We start from the raw sequence: 17,653 nt of genomic DNA on the forward strand, positions 1-17,653 counted from the left end.
GCATCTAAAGCTTATGTCGCAATAAAAAGATAAAAGTACGTAAGATTCTAACCTCTACAAGTAAAATGTTCAATTTGATACGTCCAGTTTTGTTATTAGTGATGTAACATTTAGTTATATAACACTACATCCTACAGCAAAACTAAACAAGCTATTTATGAATTTTCAAGTATCTCCAATTTCGAAAAGCAGCTAATTGACACCTTGCTTAGAACCCAGTAAGTCCAAGGTGTCTGGCTTTGAGCCCGTTACTCTCTCACTTTTGCAATTGTAAGGCTTAAGAGCTCTTGAGCGAAGCCCCCTTGTAAATCAGCCGTTCAATACGGAGTTAAAATTTAGATTAAAAACTAAAGACAAATTTAAAATGTGCCACGAGACAGTTGTTTAGTTATAAATTAAAATTACAATTACATCTAATAGCAAGTCTATTGGAAAATAGACGAAGTTCTGAAAAGATAGAAGGTGGTAGCGAAATAAATGCCCGAATTAAAGAAGAATGGTTTCTTTTAAAAAAAAAAAAAAAAAAAAAAAAAAAGGTAATGCTCATGGAAGACATTGGAAGTAGAGGGACCATTGATCTGTACTAGTTTTGCAAAATCTTCTATTCCCTTCTAAGTAATGAGCAAGGGACAAGATACATGAAATCCCATAGGCACCTTTACTACTCAGAATTGAACACAAGAATTGGGGGGGAAACAATGCCCTAGCCTTTTCAAATGCAATTGTGAATAATTGTACAAGGGTGGGAGAGATCAGAAAGAGATTAACCCATAACATGTTAATGACAATTCCCAAAAAAATACCCCACACCCCTTTCGGCTTTTTCCTATTTAATGAATCAGCTTTTCCTCATATAACCAGCTGTCTCTAAAAGCTCGCATTCTCTCTTTTGGCGAATCGAGCTGCTGTCTAACAGTTAAACGGCAGCTCTTCGACTTTGATCTCCATTGCCGAATCACCAAGCAGCAGGAGAAGAACTTTTGAGCAACAAGCAGTTTTGGGGACAAATTAACTGCTAAGACCGAAGAAGCGGGTTAAACCGATCGAAGATGATGCGCCCTCCTCGCCCAATTCTTCCGTGAAACCGCAGGGTAGGGGCCGAACCATCTTCAACAGGCGGACCCACTGGCGCGCTGATGCCTGTAGCAGCGAGCTTCTCTATATCCAACGGCCTCGTGAACAGCATAACTGGCTCTTGTGCCTCCTGAATCAATTGAAGACATGACCCAAAAAAGATGTTTAAATTGTAGAAGTTAACCTAGAACAGAGAAAACAAAGAAACAAGTAAAAAAAATGTTGAAGTTCTCGTCGGACCTATTAGAAGTTAGAAAACAAGATCAAAATACATGGGAATGACAAGAGAAAACTTTATGGCTACAAGTTTCCGTTGATAATTAACAAAAGGTATATTCCCTCTCAAAAAAAAAAACAAAATAATGGGAATACTAGATCCTCCTGAGGCACCTTCTCATGCCTCTCATCAACCAACTAGAGTAAGCAAAAAGAGATACATGGGAGAGAACATTTAGAATGGATGCCAGAAAAAACTAATCCATTATAACGCCTACATGGATAGGAGGACTATATGATGTGATATGCGGACTTTACGCAAGGACAGTAAAATATCATTTACTTTCATTATTATTTTAGGATTCCATGTCCCACTAAAGAGGTGACCAGCTTGGATCTTGATGAGTACGCCCAAAATAGAATATGGTAGTTTGAATTTATTTTTTTCTTTTTTCCTTTTTGCATATTCTCCCTGGTTATCCATTTAGTCGACGTCGCTTAAGGCTTTATTTGGATGCATGAACATCGTATCCAGTATATCCATTCAATTTACTCACGAGGCATGTAGTATTTGGTAGATAAGGAATATGATCAAATGTCTAGCATCAATATCATATTCCCCCTTCAAGTCATCTTTTTGGAATAAGATAAATCTGCTATCCTACCAATCATGGATGCCAAGATCACAGAGCAAAAAACTAAAAACCTAGCTTTCAATCACACAAAATTCTTTAGAATAAGTTATCATTGGATATCTTATTCCAATATTCAGACAGGCCCTAAATATTTTGTTCCCATGCAACCGAAAAACAAAGAAAGGAAGAAATATAGCATACCCTCTTGCGTAGCCAACCATTAGGCAGAGGTTCTTGTTTCAACTCATGCTTTACCCGCTGTGGGGGAATCACCCTTAGCTTTAGATTTTGCAATCTCGATTGAGTATTCGAAGGCCAATCATTCGTTCGTTCATTTGTTGCATCCTCAGAATCCATATACTCGTCTTCATCGCTTGAATCTGATTGGGAGCCTACTAATGCAGTTCCGTCTTCAACAAGCTGTGCCCCATGCTTCATATAGCATAAAGAATGGTGTCATCCAAATGCAAGAATGAGAAACCACTAGCAATTAGCTGTGAGCAAAACAGTATATAGAAAATGAATAGGCTAAATTACAAAACAAAAACCGTGTGAATACCCCTTTTTTTACTTTCCCTCCCTGACTTTTAAAAACCTATATTTTGCTCCCTTAAAATTTCAGAAATGTTTTTAGAGGGTACAGCGTTAATGGTGAGGGCAAAATGACCAAATTGCCCTTACTTATATAAAAAATAATTAATATATTTCTATTATTTTGAAGGGTATTTTCAGTATAAATTATAAGAAATGGATGAAAAAAATGATAGAACCTTGACGGAGGGAGACTAAATATAACAACTTGAAATGTTGCGGGGGTAAAATATAGGTTTTTGAAAGTTAGGGAGGGAAAATGTAAAAGCGGGTATCTATAAAGAGGTTTTCTGTAATTTAGTCAAATAAATATATACCAAACAATTAGAACTTTAGAAAGGCTATGACCGAGCTAGAAATGTGCTTGAGTAGGTTGCGATAGCCAATGACAGATACTGCATGCGACTATCTAATCCAGCATTAAACAACAATAAATAGCAAATATGTGTTTGCAAACATAAAAAGAAAAGCCTGACACTATATCTTCTACTCCTTTTGGAGCAAGGGATTCAAGGCTTTGCGGTTTAAGAATGCCCCTGTTATGTACGCCCCACCGATTGAGGGTATCTTCGGTCTCTAGGACTTCTTTAATGGCCTTCAAGGAATTCTGACCAAAGAGGTTTTGATATATGGAATAAAAATATGTATATGGGGAAATCAAACCATTAAACAGTAGTACATTAGTCACTATTTTTTTTTTTTTTTGGTGTTTTATAATATTGATGAAAATGTTACTATCAGTATCAAGTGGAAATCTGCCCACACCATTATCAATAAATCCCAAATTTTGTTTCGGTTAAAACTCTGCATTAATAAAACAAAGAAAAAGGGAAGTAGTAGTTAAACATGTTGACACTACATAAACAACAAGATATTGTATGAACAACAAACAAGATGATTGTATACAAACATCAATAGTTGTTTTCTCACAATGGCAAAAAATATGAAACTACCAGCAATTTTGCAACCCCCAACACAAAACAAAATCCAGGAGGAAGAAAAACCATATATGGAACTTCTCCTTTTTTAAGTCATACGTAAGTATACCTGTCTATGTAGATTAATAGAGTATAAAGAATTACAGAGAAACCACTTGGGAGTCTTTATTGTTTCTTGTAATTCAGTAGACCTTTGTCATGCACAATAGCAGGATAAATAAACTTAAGGCTCCCAAAAAGAAACTAGTGCTAAGAAGAAGTTTTACCAAGTACCTTATATTTCATTTGTATACGTTGAAGGCTGACCTCGCACTCCAATATATCTCGCTTCTTTTCTTCTCTCTGCACATAAAAGCTTTCTTAGTAGCAGAAAACACAGCTTTTCAACATTTAAAATAATTCAAAATGAAAAACAACTTCTCGTAGTTGATTAGACTTTGCTTTGTGAAAGAACCTTAATCAGAGCCTCCAATAGTGTCTTTGCCTGGCCCAAGCTACGCCTAACCTGATGCAAATTTCAAAAGAGATTTTATATTAAATAAATTACGTACTGCAAAATTCCAGATTTTATTCCGAACTACCAATTCCCGATAAATAGCAATCAAGAGAAAAAATTCTTGTCAAACAATCAACAAGTAGGCGTACAAAGAAAAAGCCAAGTCTTTCAAATTAAGGTTTACCGATTGGCTGAAAGTCTGAAACATTAATTTCTGCCAATCTTGATATGAAACTGCCCAAGCTTCAGGGTATAGGCAAAACAAAATAAGGTCCGACCAAAACTTACAACTTCGATCAACAGTACAGTGTGTAAACAATCCATTTTCCATAATTTAGAGTTACGGCCATAAACAACGAGGCTGTGGAATAAGAATAGCCAAACAGCATGCCAGTAACCCTGTCACTGTAGATCATTCCGAAATAAGCCCTTGAACTTTATTACTATTAATACTATATTTAATCGGCATCCCCTCATTTTCATTTGTTTTGATTTGAGTTATTTTGGTCAATTGAATTGGGATTTCATAAAAGTTAATGATTCCATTAGCTATTGTTATTTTATTAACAATAAAATCCACACTTCATGTAGCCAAAAAGTAGTTAGAACTATGAAATTCGACCGTATTAATGTTTAATGGAACCCTATTCCAATTGACTAAAATAACTGAAAAAAAAAAGTACTGGATGCTAATTATAGAAAAATAAAGTTAAGGGGCATATTTCAAATGTTTTACAATTGGAGTCTCTGCACATCCTCACTGTACCTTTAGTTCTGGTTTAGTCAAGTAGGATTTTGCCAAACACCTCATCTGAAAGGGATGGCGCTTGGCCAGAAAGGGTCCAATTTATAGTTCATATGTGTTGCTAGGCAGAAAATGGTCCAATTAGTGCTCATCTGTGTTGCTTGCAAAAAAAAAAAAAGATCCAATTTAGTGTTTATACATGTTGTTTGGAGAAAAAAAAGAAAAAGGACTATATCCTGGGCCCCTAAACAAAAGCTCCAATTTAGTGGCATCCAGCTGAATGAGTCATTTGGGAATCCCCTTGCACGAAGTGGGATAAGATAAGGGTAAGGAGACAATGGCACAAAAACAAAATCATACAACCAAAGTAATTGTCTGGAAAACTCGTTGCCCTAAGAACGCATGCAAGCAACTGCTTTTAGAAGTATGAAAAGCAAACAACATAATACATGTAACAAAATAGGGAGCAATAAACTTTACCAGACGAAGCTTCTCAAAGGATTGGGCATTGTTTTCTCTCCTTTGCATCTGAGAAAAGAAGAGTATAGATAATTATAGTACTTCGTACAAATGTAAGTAGTAATATTTAATATGTTGCTCTCACCCTTCTTGTGTGAAGACGAGGAGCCTTTTCCCTCGGTCTAAACACATTGTAGGGATTTGTATCATTCACTGGCGGAGGAGGCTGCAGAGAATGTATAGAAATTTACTCTTTCAAAACAAGCAGGAATAACGAAAATGTAGACAAAATAATATACAGTTTGCAACAGATTTCAGTGGACTAGGAGGGCAATATAATCAATAACAAAATTTACGATTAACTATTGGATTTATTAGTTACTTTGGTTGGAAGAATACCAGAGTCCACGGAAGAAGACCATCGAAAGCGTACAAAATATGTTGGCAGTTTACTTATAAGCTATTTAGTTAATTACGTAATTAACGAATAACCACATTGACGGATCAAAGGGACAACGTGAAGCTACCTGAGAAAAGCGCTAAAACAAAGTATAGCATCTTGCGTCTAATATAATTGCCATAAAAACCAAAGAAAGAACGGATAATAATTACTAACATACTCAATAATGCTTTCAGTGAGAATTATTGTGACGCCCCCGCTTCTCGAGAGGTCATCCATCCTAAACCCATCCTAGAACTACTCTAACCCTAACAAGCTTAACCCTCTTAGCTTTTAAGCGTAGCCACCGCCCAAAATGTTATAGCTAGGTTAAGATGTTTAGTCCTATTATACCTTATATATAGAACTATTCCAAATTCTGGAAATGTCACAATTACGGAAACCACTAATAATTACCTGTAACCGTCGAAGAATAGGTTTCTGCCACCGCTCCCGCTGATAAATGATAGAAAAACATGCTTGATTAGACCAAAAAAGTTTTAAACTTCTCTCTCTATATATATACATATATATGTATAGAGTGCCTCTGGTATGCTTTTGGAAGCACGGAGCACTCCGTGCTTCCAAGTCGTTTTCAATGTTGGGACTTTCGAATCGACGATCAGCTCCGTTAGACTTGGTCTAGAGTATTTTAAGTATCTAGAAAATAAATTTTGCGATTTTTTTATATCATTGCCTAGTGATCGAAGTGGCTCAAAATCAACGGCTGAAAATAAAAATCTTACAAAAATATGATGATATGACATTAAAATTTTAGATCAAAAATATTGATCTTGTTTTATATAGTATAAAGAATTTTCTATCAAAATTTCACGTGATTTGGATATTTCTACACCGTTAAACTTGCAAACGGCTCACCACGGCTATTAAAATTATTGATTTTGAGCCCCTTCGATCACTAGGCAAATGATATCGAAAAATCACAAAATTTATTTTCTAGGTACTTCAAAATTCAAATACTCTAGATCAAGTTTAACGGAGCTGATGGTCAATTCGAAAGTCCCAACATCGAAAACGACTTGGAAGCACGAAAGGCTCCGTGCTTCCAGAATCATACCGGCTCACTCTATATGTATATACATATATATGTATATACACATATATAAGTATATATACACATATATGTATATGTATATGTATATGTATATATGTATATATATATATGGCTAAATTACAAAAAACCCCCCTATCAATACCCTTTTTTACTTTCCCTCATTGTTATTTAAAAGCCTACACTTTGCACCCTTGAAAAATAAAAAATGTTCATAGAGGGGTACGGCGTTAACTGTGATGATAAAATGACCAAATTGCTTATCACCATGCCGATCTTCTCCCCAATCTTGCTCGGTCGTCGCCTCCTCTTCTGTTCTTTGCGCCTCGCTCAACCGCAGCAACGACTCCATTTCCTTCACCTGCTCCCCTACTCCTCCTGCACCCTCGTCACCCCTCCATTTCGGCAATGATAGGGAGAAGATCGAGGTGGACATAGACAGAGAGGTGGACGAGGGCGAGGGCAAGACGGCGAAGGAGCTCGAGAGCATATGTGTGGGCGCAGATGGAGGGGTGGACGAGGACGAGGACGAGGACGAAGACGAGGGCGAGGCGACGGAGAAAGGCGAGGTGGCGGAGTAGGGCAAAGCGGCATGGGTGGCGAGGAAAGAGGCGGCAAGGAGGAAGCTGAGGGTATTTTGGGTATAAAAAATATATAATAATAGGATATAAACAAAACCCTAACAGAATACTGCGGGGGAGAGGGGGCCAAAGTGAACATTTCTCATTTTTTCAAGAGGGCAAAGTATAGGTTTTTAAATGACAGCGAAAAAAAGTGAAAAAAAATGTATTGACAAGGAGGTTTTATGTAATTTAGCCTATGTGTATATGTGTATATGTATATGTATATATGTATATGTATATATGTATGTGTATATGTGTATATGTATGTGTATATATGTATGCGTATATATGTATGTGTATATGTATATATGTATGTGTATATATGTATATGTATATGTATATATGTATATATACATATATACATGTACACACACACACACACACACACACACATATATATATATATATATATATAAACATATATGTACAAATACACATATGTACATATACGTATATATACATATATGTACATATACATAATATATATATACATGGAGAGAGAGAAAGAGAGAGAGCTTTACTAGAATACCGTTGGTAGTAAACAGCTTGGTTTACTACTGATTTGTTTTCGAAGATAGAGCTTCCAAATCGACGATTAGCACTGTTGAACATGATCTAAACCATTTAAACTATCTAAAAATCGAATTTCAAGCTTTTTCAACATCACCAACCGAACGATCAAAGCATCACAAAGTTTGTAAATTTAATGACCTACTATGCGTTTGCTTATTAACGGTATAGAAGAGTCCAAATCAGCCAAATTTTTATTAAAATTTTTTTAAATCAGCTAAATTTTTATTAAAAATTTTTAAAACTATTTAAAACAAAATCTAGACTCTAGATTTTGAATATAAAAATTGTATTATCACTTTTTGAAGATATTCATTTTCAATCATTCATTTTATGTACACTTTATAGACAAGAGAACAATATCGAAAAAGCATAAAACTTGATTTAATTTTCATATAATTTAAATGGTCTAGACTCTAGATCACGTTCAACGGTACCGATCATCGATTTAGAAGCTCTATCATCAAAAGTAAGTTGGTAGTAAATCGAGTCGTTTACTACCAATAGTATTCTAGTAAAAATCTCTCTCTCTCTCTCTCTCTCTCTCTCTCTCTCTCTCTATATATATATATAGTAGTAAGGTCTTGTTGTGCTATTAGGAGCATGGGAGGCCTCCGATGCTCCCTAAGCCATTTTCGATGATGGAGCTTCGATCGACGATCGGCTTCCGTTAGACTTAATTAGCATATTTGAGGTATTCTAGAAATAAATTTGCGGGCTTTCGATATCATATACCTAGCAATGCGAAAGGGTTCAATAATCAACAATTTTAAATGATTGAGTATAAGTCGTATTGATTGACAAGTTTAACGGTGTGAAGTTAATCAATCAGATGAAATTTGATAGAAAATTTTTTGTACTATTTACTCAAGATCAATATATCTATTGAAAATTTTAGTGCTATATCATCCACTTTTTGTGAAGTTTTTAGATTATTAAAGACTGTATGATTTAGAAAATCCCTTTGCAGATCGCTACGTAAATAGATATCCAAAAACCGCAAAAAAGTTTATTTTCTAGAATACTTCAAATAGCTAGATCAGCAAGGTCTAATGAAAAGCCGAGTCGAGTCGAATTCGGAAGTATTCATCATCAGAAACAACTAAGACGCAATGGAAGCCTCATGCTCAATAGCACACAAGACCTACATATAGTAATGATAACATATATATATACGCATATACAAATATTTATACAGCATACATATAAATATACATATTATACTTACACATACATATATACATATATATATACATTACAGGATATACATCATACGTATACAATATACATATACATACAAATATATATATTATATATATATATATAATTATATATATATAGTATAGTATATACATGAATCCGCTTGTGCTTTTTAGAAGAACGTACCTGCCGTGCTATCAGTTGTTTTCGCGATCTCGCTTCGAATCGGCGATCGTCTCCATTAGACTTAATATAGAGTATTTGAAGTACCTAAGAAAATAAATTTCATAATTTTTCAAAAACATTTGCTTAGTGATCGAAAGGGCTCAAAATCAACAGCTGAAAATAAAAATCTCACAAAAACTGATGATGTAACACTAAAATTTTAGACCAAAGATATTGATCTCGTTTTATATAGTATAAAGAATTTTTTATCAAAATTTTACGGGATTTTAATATTTCTACACCATTAAACTTGCAAACCGCTCACCACAATTATTAAAATTGTTGATTTTGGGCCTCTTCAAACACTAGGTAATTGATATCAAAAAATAGCAAAAATTATTTTCTAGGTACTTAAATACCCTAGATCAAGTCTAACAGGGCCGATCGTTGATTCAGAAGTCCCAACATCGAAAACAACTTGATAGCACGAAAGCCACTGTACTTCTAAAAGCACACAAGCCTCTCTCTCTCTCTCTCTCTCTCTCTCTCTCTCTCTCTCTCTATATATATATATATATAACACATATGTATATATATATGTGTGTGCATATATATATATATATATATAAGAATCATCTTACACAAATGAAGCATACCTTTGCTTTCCAGTAGTTATGTACAGACCGAAAAACTGCATATCGTACAGATAAGGACTGCAATGCCTGGGGAGAAAAAGGCAATTAGAAGGATGATTAAAAGAATTACAGGACTTTTCTAACACTAACAAAATTATAAGAGGATGATTAAAAGGGTTAAGGGCTTTTCCGATGCAATAACACATAGTGCAATAACACTTATACTAACCAATTAAGTCTTTACAGTTTAAGATTCAGTCCCAAGTAATTGACACATTCTTACTATGTAACGATTTAGCATCATATAATAAGCAGAGGTGATTTACCAAAAGAATCTTAGCTGATTGTACATATTTGCAAATCAACATAGCCAAATTAATATAATTTGCATTAACTATTGATTGGATCAATAAAAGACTCATCTCCAAGTATCTAAGAAAGGGCAGGATATAAATAACACAAGGATTAAAGTGCCCATCGACACGGGCCGTATCCACCGTGCCGTATCGTGCCAACAAAATATCGGCACGATATAGCCCCCGTGCCGATGGCACAACTCAAAACCCTCTATTCTTGAAATTAGTAAGGAATTTTCTCAATAAAGTTCAAAAGATTTGATTAAAATACATAATAAATAATTGACATATTTCGTTGCTAAAGAAAATAAATATTTCATGCCATTACGTATCGGCACACAGATATTTTTTGTGACCTACACGCATCTGCACAGCCCAGCACGCACCGTACCGTACCGTGCCGGCAAGTTTCTAGCATGACCCCGTGCCACGGCACTTAAATCCTTGAAATAACATGTTAACTAATGACCATAAAACAGTTCAACTCCTAAAGGACAAACTGTTGAAGAGTATTGTTAAAGCCAATCAATTATGCAAATTAGATATTTTGCCAAACTTAAAACAAAAGGCCACAACATGGAGCAAGTAATAATTCTCATACATAATGAGAATACCGTTATCAAGTATCCGACCATAAATCGAAACATATGAACTTGAATAAATGAATAAGTAAAATGAATTGAACACATGGCCATTATATCACGGTTCATACTTAATAGCAACATAGAGTCCTAGGTAAAGAACCATATGGAGCATAATATACTAAATGTATCGACACCATGACTAGCGTGAAGTTACGAAGCTAGAAGAATGAGAAATTTATCAAGTGTTATTATAATCCTCAAAAGAAAGAGGGGGAAAAGAAAGGTTCATCTTCACCTCTATAGCAGAATTAAGCTGCAAAAAGACTGGAATAGGTGACCCAAGAGTGGGAGTAATGACTCCTGCTCTTTCTCGAGTTTTATGATCCAAAACTTCCAATTTGAACAGAAGGGCCTCAAATCTGGATAAAAACAGATGTACACTTATAATCATCAAGTACAAAAGGATACCTGCAAAAATATAAACCTAACAGCCTCAAATTAATTTTCGTAATCAAAAGAAGACTTCGAATGCACTAACCACGATTGCGAAGAACTAGCTTTAATATTAGTGATATTATAAAGAAAATACAATAGTCAAATTAAATTGTCAGCTAAGAGGTTATGATTGCTGACTTCTACCAATCTCATATTATTAGCTTCCAATTTTAGAAAATAAAAAGTGGCAACTAAAGCAAGAAATTAGAAAAGTACTACGATATATTACGTAGAAGGATTCCGACAACAAATGCACATATCACCAAATGTAGCTAGCTTATTGTTAATTAAAGAACTTTACTTCAGCACGTACCAACCAGAGTCAAATCAGCACAGTGCTTGTTGCTGACAAGCACATCATTGCATGCTTGCACATGTTCGTAGAAAGGGAGTTTTAACTTGTCACACAAGTTCAAATGTGAGAAAGGGAGAGGAAAAATGATTGGAAAGTTATGTTGCTTTCTACTATATGAAATTATGAAATCTTTCCAGTATCTAATCATTCATATTCTCAGCTTCATATGATTTTGACCTTTATAATTTTCAGTTCATAAAATTTTGATTCTAGCATGAATTTAACATGAGATATATCGCTAACATTGTGAAGATTAAAATTGAACTACTACGAAAAAATGAATTAGTAACAGATATGCAAAGCCCATCTTGAGTTCATAGCACCCACTGCGGTGCTTCCCATTTGTTATCAATCCTCTTTGTCATTATGTACCTACTACACACTTTTCTGAGCACTGTTCCTTCCAAAATTCTCATAAGAATCACTATATGTTGCACACATACTTGACCATATGCAGCTGTGCCAGCATCGTGTGACCACGAAATGAACATATTGCATAAGCACTAATGTTACAAAACGCAACAAAAACAAGCGCATCCAGTAAAATGGATCATGGATTCGGTTGATTTATATACAAACTACAGTACAAAGGGAATAATAGAATTGTTCGAATAGAATTAGAAACTATCATTAGTACCATGCCATTGCCTACAAATTTATCATTCACCATATAGCTAGGAAGACCCTTTCATTAATCAATTATCCCATGAATAAAGATCAAGGGAGTATTATTGTTTACACAAAGATTGGTAAAAAAGAAAAAAGAAAAAAAGAAAATCGATTACAAAATAAAAGGCATGAACACTTTCCAAAATTATTAATAGTAGCTTGCTGATGAATCCTTAGAGCCTATCTTTTGGGGGTTTGTCTAGCCACAAATTGATTTAAGCATATAGCTAGATTCTTGCATCTAACATATTCTATTACTGGTTTCATTACATTCTATGCATGAAAGAGGAAGCTGCTCAAAGAAGTCTAATGTAAATACTAGTTGCTTTCTATAAGCACTGTAGTTATAAAGGTTCTTGAAGACTATCAAGGTAAAAATTAGAAAAATTAGCATAAAAAGGCTTCCAGTGAAGTGTTTACACAATTTAATTTACCACTTGCAATACAAGAAAGTTTCCCACTTGCAAGCCACATAAATAAGTGAGACATTTTAAATGAACAATTCAAAGACTAACTCTAACAAGAAGCCTTGAACATGCAGCAGTTCATTATAGAAAAGGCTAGCTACAGTTTTGTATCACACAACAGACTATTGTTAAACCAAGCTGACCAGGAAAAGACTTGGAGACACCAAACTATAGAAAGAAAGCATTTAACCAACATAAGTCCAAAAACTCACAAAATAAATTTCTCAAAAATTGCACTGCACTGCCCATCATGTATAGCTTCCCTTACATCAAGAAAGCTAATGACATTTCACTAAATAATCAGAAAGAGATGTATAAAATTATAATAATAATTAAAAAAAAGGCTGCTTAGGCTGAGACAAAATCTTTTTACTTTTCAGCCGTAAGAATCTTCCGCTCATGGTTAAACTCTTCAAGCCAATCCTCATCCTCATTGTCCATATCATACTCAACAAATTCGCCAATCTCAGCTCTGGCTGCAGAAAGTAATGAATGCTCAGACGAAGCATTATTTAATTACAGTACTAACAAAGTGAAATGGTTAAACAAACCTCCTCTTCCACGCAAATACGATGTAGGTTGTGCAAAGGTGCGAGCATAATCTCTTTCATATGTATCCACAACACTGAATTGCGGGGTAGGAATTTCACTTGAGCTTTTCTTTGCAGGAACTCTATGCACCTAGAAAAGCAGAAGTATCGATGCCAATTAGTTGATTCTATCAAAAGATAGTGTATCACATTATTCTCTTTATATAAGATGGAACTCATTAATTAAAAACCTAGTTTTAGATCTAGCTTCTTAGCCCCTGTCTAGCCCAACTTCTAGAACAGCTTCTGTAGTGGGAAGTAATAGCCAGGCATTTGCGCAACAAAAAGTCTAAGACTTTTCATGTGGCAGGAAGTTCAAATGACTTAGAACTTCTACTGCTCTAGCCATTTTATAAAAATAGCTTGGGCATCTTCAAATAGTTCTACTTAAACAGTGCATTTGTAGAAGCTCTAACTAACAAAATGGACCTAGCCAAAGGCCTGTTTAGCCCTGTTGTAGGAGCAATTATTGCCTGCATGCGGGGGTATAAGTACATCCCATACACCACACTCCTCAAAACTCTGTGATGGAGGCCTCAAAATTAGGATCTAATCCATTGGATAAGTTATGTGACATTTGAAAGGCCTACATATCAATATTATATATTTTATACATCAATTTCCTATAAAATCAAACAATTGACCTTTTTCTATTGTTGATTTTTAGGACTTCTTGATTCCTATATGATCAAAATATGTGATTTTTATGCATAGACTCTTTAAATACTATAGATCACATTTATTGAATTAGATTTTGATTCTAAAACATGGTCATCAAATATTAGTACGCCATGCATAAGGTGTATGGAATCTATGGATACATAGGGTGCAGGCAATATGTTACCTGTTTTATGGTTTAGTGTTGATCAACTATACGATGTTTGAGTAGAGCTATTAGGAGAAGGCAAGAAGCATTATAATGTAATCCGTTATCTTTGTAGCAGAAATAAAAGCTCCAAATTGGAGCTTATGTTTTTTGGCCTCAGAATATCATTTCGGTTTCCCCATGCAGCAAAAGGCAATTATGTGGTGCTTGAGTAGTGCTATTAGAAGAAGGCAAGAAGCTCTATACTGTAATACACTATTTCTGCAACAGAAAATGAATCGGAACTTATGCTTTTCAGCTCAGAATCTCATTTCAGATTCACACTACAACAAGAGCTCCACACTTTTTTGTTGCGCTTCACAAAGAGGTGGTTGCATCAAACTACAGTAGCAAAAGTGGTGCTAAACATGCATTCCGTGCCTTTTTCAAACAACACAATTCAAATCGAAAATGCCAAGGAGTGATCATCTTTACCTCGTTATCAGCTTCTGCCGCAGCCCGCAGCAGGTGCGAGTTGCGCGTGGAAGCTCCGGTGGTTGGTGCATCGTCATCCTCAAACTCTCTGATGGATTTAACTATTGGGAGCTTCTTGTTGATGTCGAGAGGACGAGGCCTAAATGACAACCTACTCATATCCACTTCATCTCTCTTCCAACACCGACCACTCTCCCCTTGCTCATTCCACAACCACCATTTAATCAACAAAAGCTCAACACACAATTCAGTGAATTCGACACTCAAAACCAACTACAAATTACTCTATCCCATCACTTAAAAGTCCATCAATCATCCCGCGAGCCACTATAGCTCACCATTCACCACAACATACTTCAAATAGGCCGCCAACCCAATCAGCACAAACAACACCTCACTCAATGCAACAAGAAACGGAAACTCTAGAATCCCCTATCCCAATTACTAAAACCCAGAGGGGAAATCGACGTAAAATGACCTAACACACAACTTCACTCTTAGCTGGTAATGCCCTGGTTCTAGTAAAGCAAAGAAAGAACCACCATGGCACCACCTTGACCTAAAATATCCAATCCCCCGGTCACGAATCGACGATTTTCGCCACCAATTGGAGGATGGATTCGGGGTTAAATCCGTGAACGTGGACGAGGTTTTCAGGGCACCGGGTCCAATGGGGACGAGATTGGTGGGTCGGAGGGATCAAGAAGGGATTCGGAGAACGATGACGATTTGGAGAAACGGGGAGGAGATGAAGCGGAGGAGGAGATTGGAATTGCTAGGGTTTTTCGAGGGGTTCGGGAACGGGGTGGAGCTTGCTAGGGTTAGGGTTTGAAATGGAGGGAAAAAACGAGGGAGCAGAGGGAAGCGCTCGAACGAGTCGTTTCTTTTGGTCGTTCGTTCGATGGCTCTCCCGCTACGTACGTACGGTGGAGTCTACGGTTAAAATACCTAAAAACACGTATTTATGCATGCACCAAGTACATCGTAGAATTTATCATTTTTCAATCCATCTAATACTTTTATTTCAAAAATCTAATTTTTAATTAAAAAAAAACTATAATTCAAAGAGTGGTAAGGTCAAAATATGCAATAGAAAAAATAATAGATAAAGATATAGTCGATAGATTTACAGATACTTTGGATGTAGCTAAAAATTTACCAATCAATAGTAAATATTTTTATACCGTGTATAAAAGCTCAATGAGATACATAACATGATAGAGTCACTCTTATACGTATAATACATCAAAACAATACGGCATATTTATAATTTACATAATTAACAAAATCTGTCTATTAGCCAATATGAATTTTCAATAACTTTGCTGCATGGCAATCTCTTCTTCACCCCCATATGCCTCTTCACTGAACTGAACCTCCCCTTCTCCTTACCCTTTAATCGGCTCTCTCCACCCGATGCGTTGCCACTCACTCTCCCTCCTCCACCTCATCCTCCATCATCGTTTCATATACTCTCGCTCTCCTCGCTCAATGAATTGTCGTTTCCTCTCTCCTCTCCTTTGCTTCATTTCCTCTCACCTTTCTGTTTCATACGATGGATTCGTGTTTCACTGCCTAGATCCTAATCCAAAATTAATTAAACAGCAATGCTCCCTGCTATATTATCATTAGCTCCCCTCTCCAACATCCATTGTGATTTATCCCTCTGATACTATTATGTTAATTTACCATTACTGCATTGTAGTTAAATTTCCTCGAAAATTTCCTTACCATTCTCATCCACAGCTGTCGCCACCGTCGTGAATTGTATCTAAGCAAATTTGAGAGAAAAAAAATATCATATCTGTACAAAATTTGAGATAGATATACTGGAACTTTTCTCTATTACATTTTCTTTTTTAGTATTTCTAATTGTGTAGTATTTTTTAAAAATTCTTCTTGATATTTTTTGCTTTGTTTTAGTAATATTTCTAATTCTACGATATTTTTTTTAATTCTTCTTGATGTCTTCTCCTTTATTTTTATAATTATTATTTCAAGTGGTGTTATTTTATTTTTATTTGTGATTGTGCACTTTCTCAGATTCTACATAAAATAGTTCAAGAGTTTAACCGTGTCTCCTTATATTTGACATAGAGCAAGTGATAAAGTAGGGCTTGGTGGTTGGTACCCGAGGTCCCAAGTTCGAATCCTAATTGATTCACATTTCTAACTAAGTTTACTTTTAAGTGAAATAAACGAAGCAAGTAGCGTGCTACCTATCTCTCAAAAAAAAAAAAAAAAAAAAACATATTTTTCACCATTCTTTTGCTACTTTGCATATCTAATAGTTAGCATCAGAATATTTGGCTAGTTCTTCTTCAACGTTTTGAACTTGTAAATTCTTTTAGTAGTATATGGCTGTGTACCTATAAAAGTAGCAAAATGTATACCTAGATATATACACTACAAAAACCTACCGTCCCTAAAGCAAGTAGCAAAAGGCTTGGTGGTTGGTACTCGAGACCCAAGTTCGAATCCTAGTTGATTCACATTTCCAGCTAAGTTTATTTCTAAATAAAATAAACGAAGCGGGTAGCGTGCTACCTATCTCTCAAAAAAAAAAAAAAAAAAAAAAAAAAAAAAAAAAAAAAAAATACATATACACTACAAAAAATTTATAAGTTAGCAGCATCTACTCCACAACATTAATTTAAATTATACTAATTAATATAATTAACAACATTACTTGATAAATAGCTATTACATTGAGTCCGGCTATGGTGCTTTTAAAACACCAAGTACTTGATGCTTATAAGTTTTCTGCCGTTAGATCTATTCTTTTGACTATTTTCATTAGTTAGATTATACTATTTAATCAGACACACACTCAACCCTAGGGGACCACTATTATCCTAACCGCACATCCCTTAATCCAAAGACCGAAAACCTATAAACACCAATGACTTAGTACTTTTAAACATATAAAAGCTCAATTCCATTATATTTAATAATTTAGCAACGATTTACTATTAAAAT

General features: G+C 35.2%; 1 protein-coding gene across 5 annotated transcripts; it reads right to left on the reverse strand.

Annotated features, from left to right (window-relative positions):
• Window positions 552-15,593, reverse strand: LOC109718652. Of its 5 annotated transcripts, none has more exons than XM_020244983.1 (13): window positions 14,675-15,593; window positions 13,336-13,465; window positions 13,158-13,260; window positions 12,997-13,062; window positions 11,094-11,217; window positions 9,880-9,936; window positions 6,011-6,049; window positions 5,300-5,380; window positions 5,176-5,223; window positions 3,909-3,959; window positions 3,728-3,796; window positions 2,127-2,357; window positions 552-1,204 (listed from the first exon to the last, which is right to left on the reverse strand). In XM_020244983.1, the coding sequence occupies exons 1-13, from the start codon at window positions 14,831-14,833 to the stop codon at window positions 1,016-1,018; spliced, it is 1,347 nt and encodes a 448-aa protein (XP_020100572.1). In that variant the 5' UTR covers window positions 14,834-15,593; the 3' UTR covers window positions 552-1,015. The 5 variants fall into 5 exon arrangements, with proteins under 5 accessions (XP_020100572.1, XP_020100571.1, XP_020100573.1 ...); XM_020244982.1 differs by having other exon boundaries at window positions 9,880-9,945; XM_020244984.1 differs by lacking the exon at window positions 12,997-13,062 and having other exon boundaries at window positions 9,880-9,945; window positions 11,094-11,266; window positions 13,158-13,256.

This window comes from Ananas comosus, linkage group 12 (genome assembly GCF_001540865.1).
Source record: "Ananas comosus cultivar F153 linkage group 12, ASM154086v1, whole genome shotgun sequence".
NCBI lineage: Eukaryota > Viridiplantae > Streptophyta > Magnoliopsida > Poales > Bromeliaceae > Ananas > Ananas comosus.

Excerpts from the sequence above, each read along its gene's own strand:
- LOC109718652 (XM_020244982.1), bottom strand. The coding sequence starts at position 14,833 with ATGAGTAGGTTGTCATTTAGGCCTCGTCCTCTCGACATCAACAAGAAG. Across the intron at positions 5,381-6,010 it reads CTATTCTTCGACGGTTACAG|CCTCCTCCGCCAGTGAATGA; the intron begins GTAATTATTAGT and ends CATTCTCTGCAG. Across the intron at positions 3,960-5,175 it reads CCTTTGAGAAGCTTCGTCTG|GTTAGGCGTAGCTTGGGCCA; the intron begins GTAAAGTTTATT and ends AATTTGCATCAG.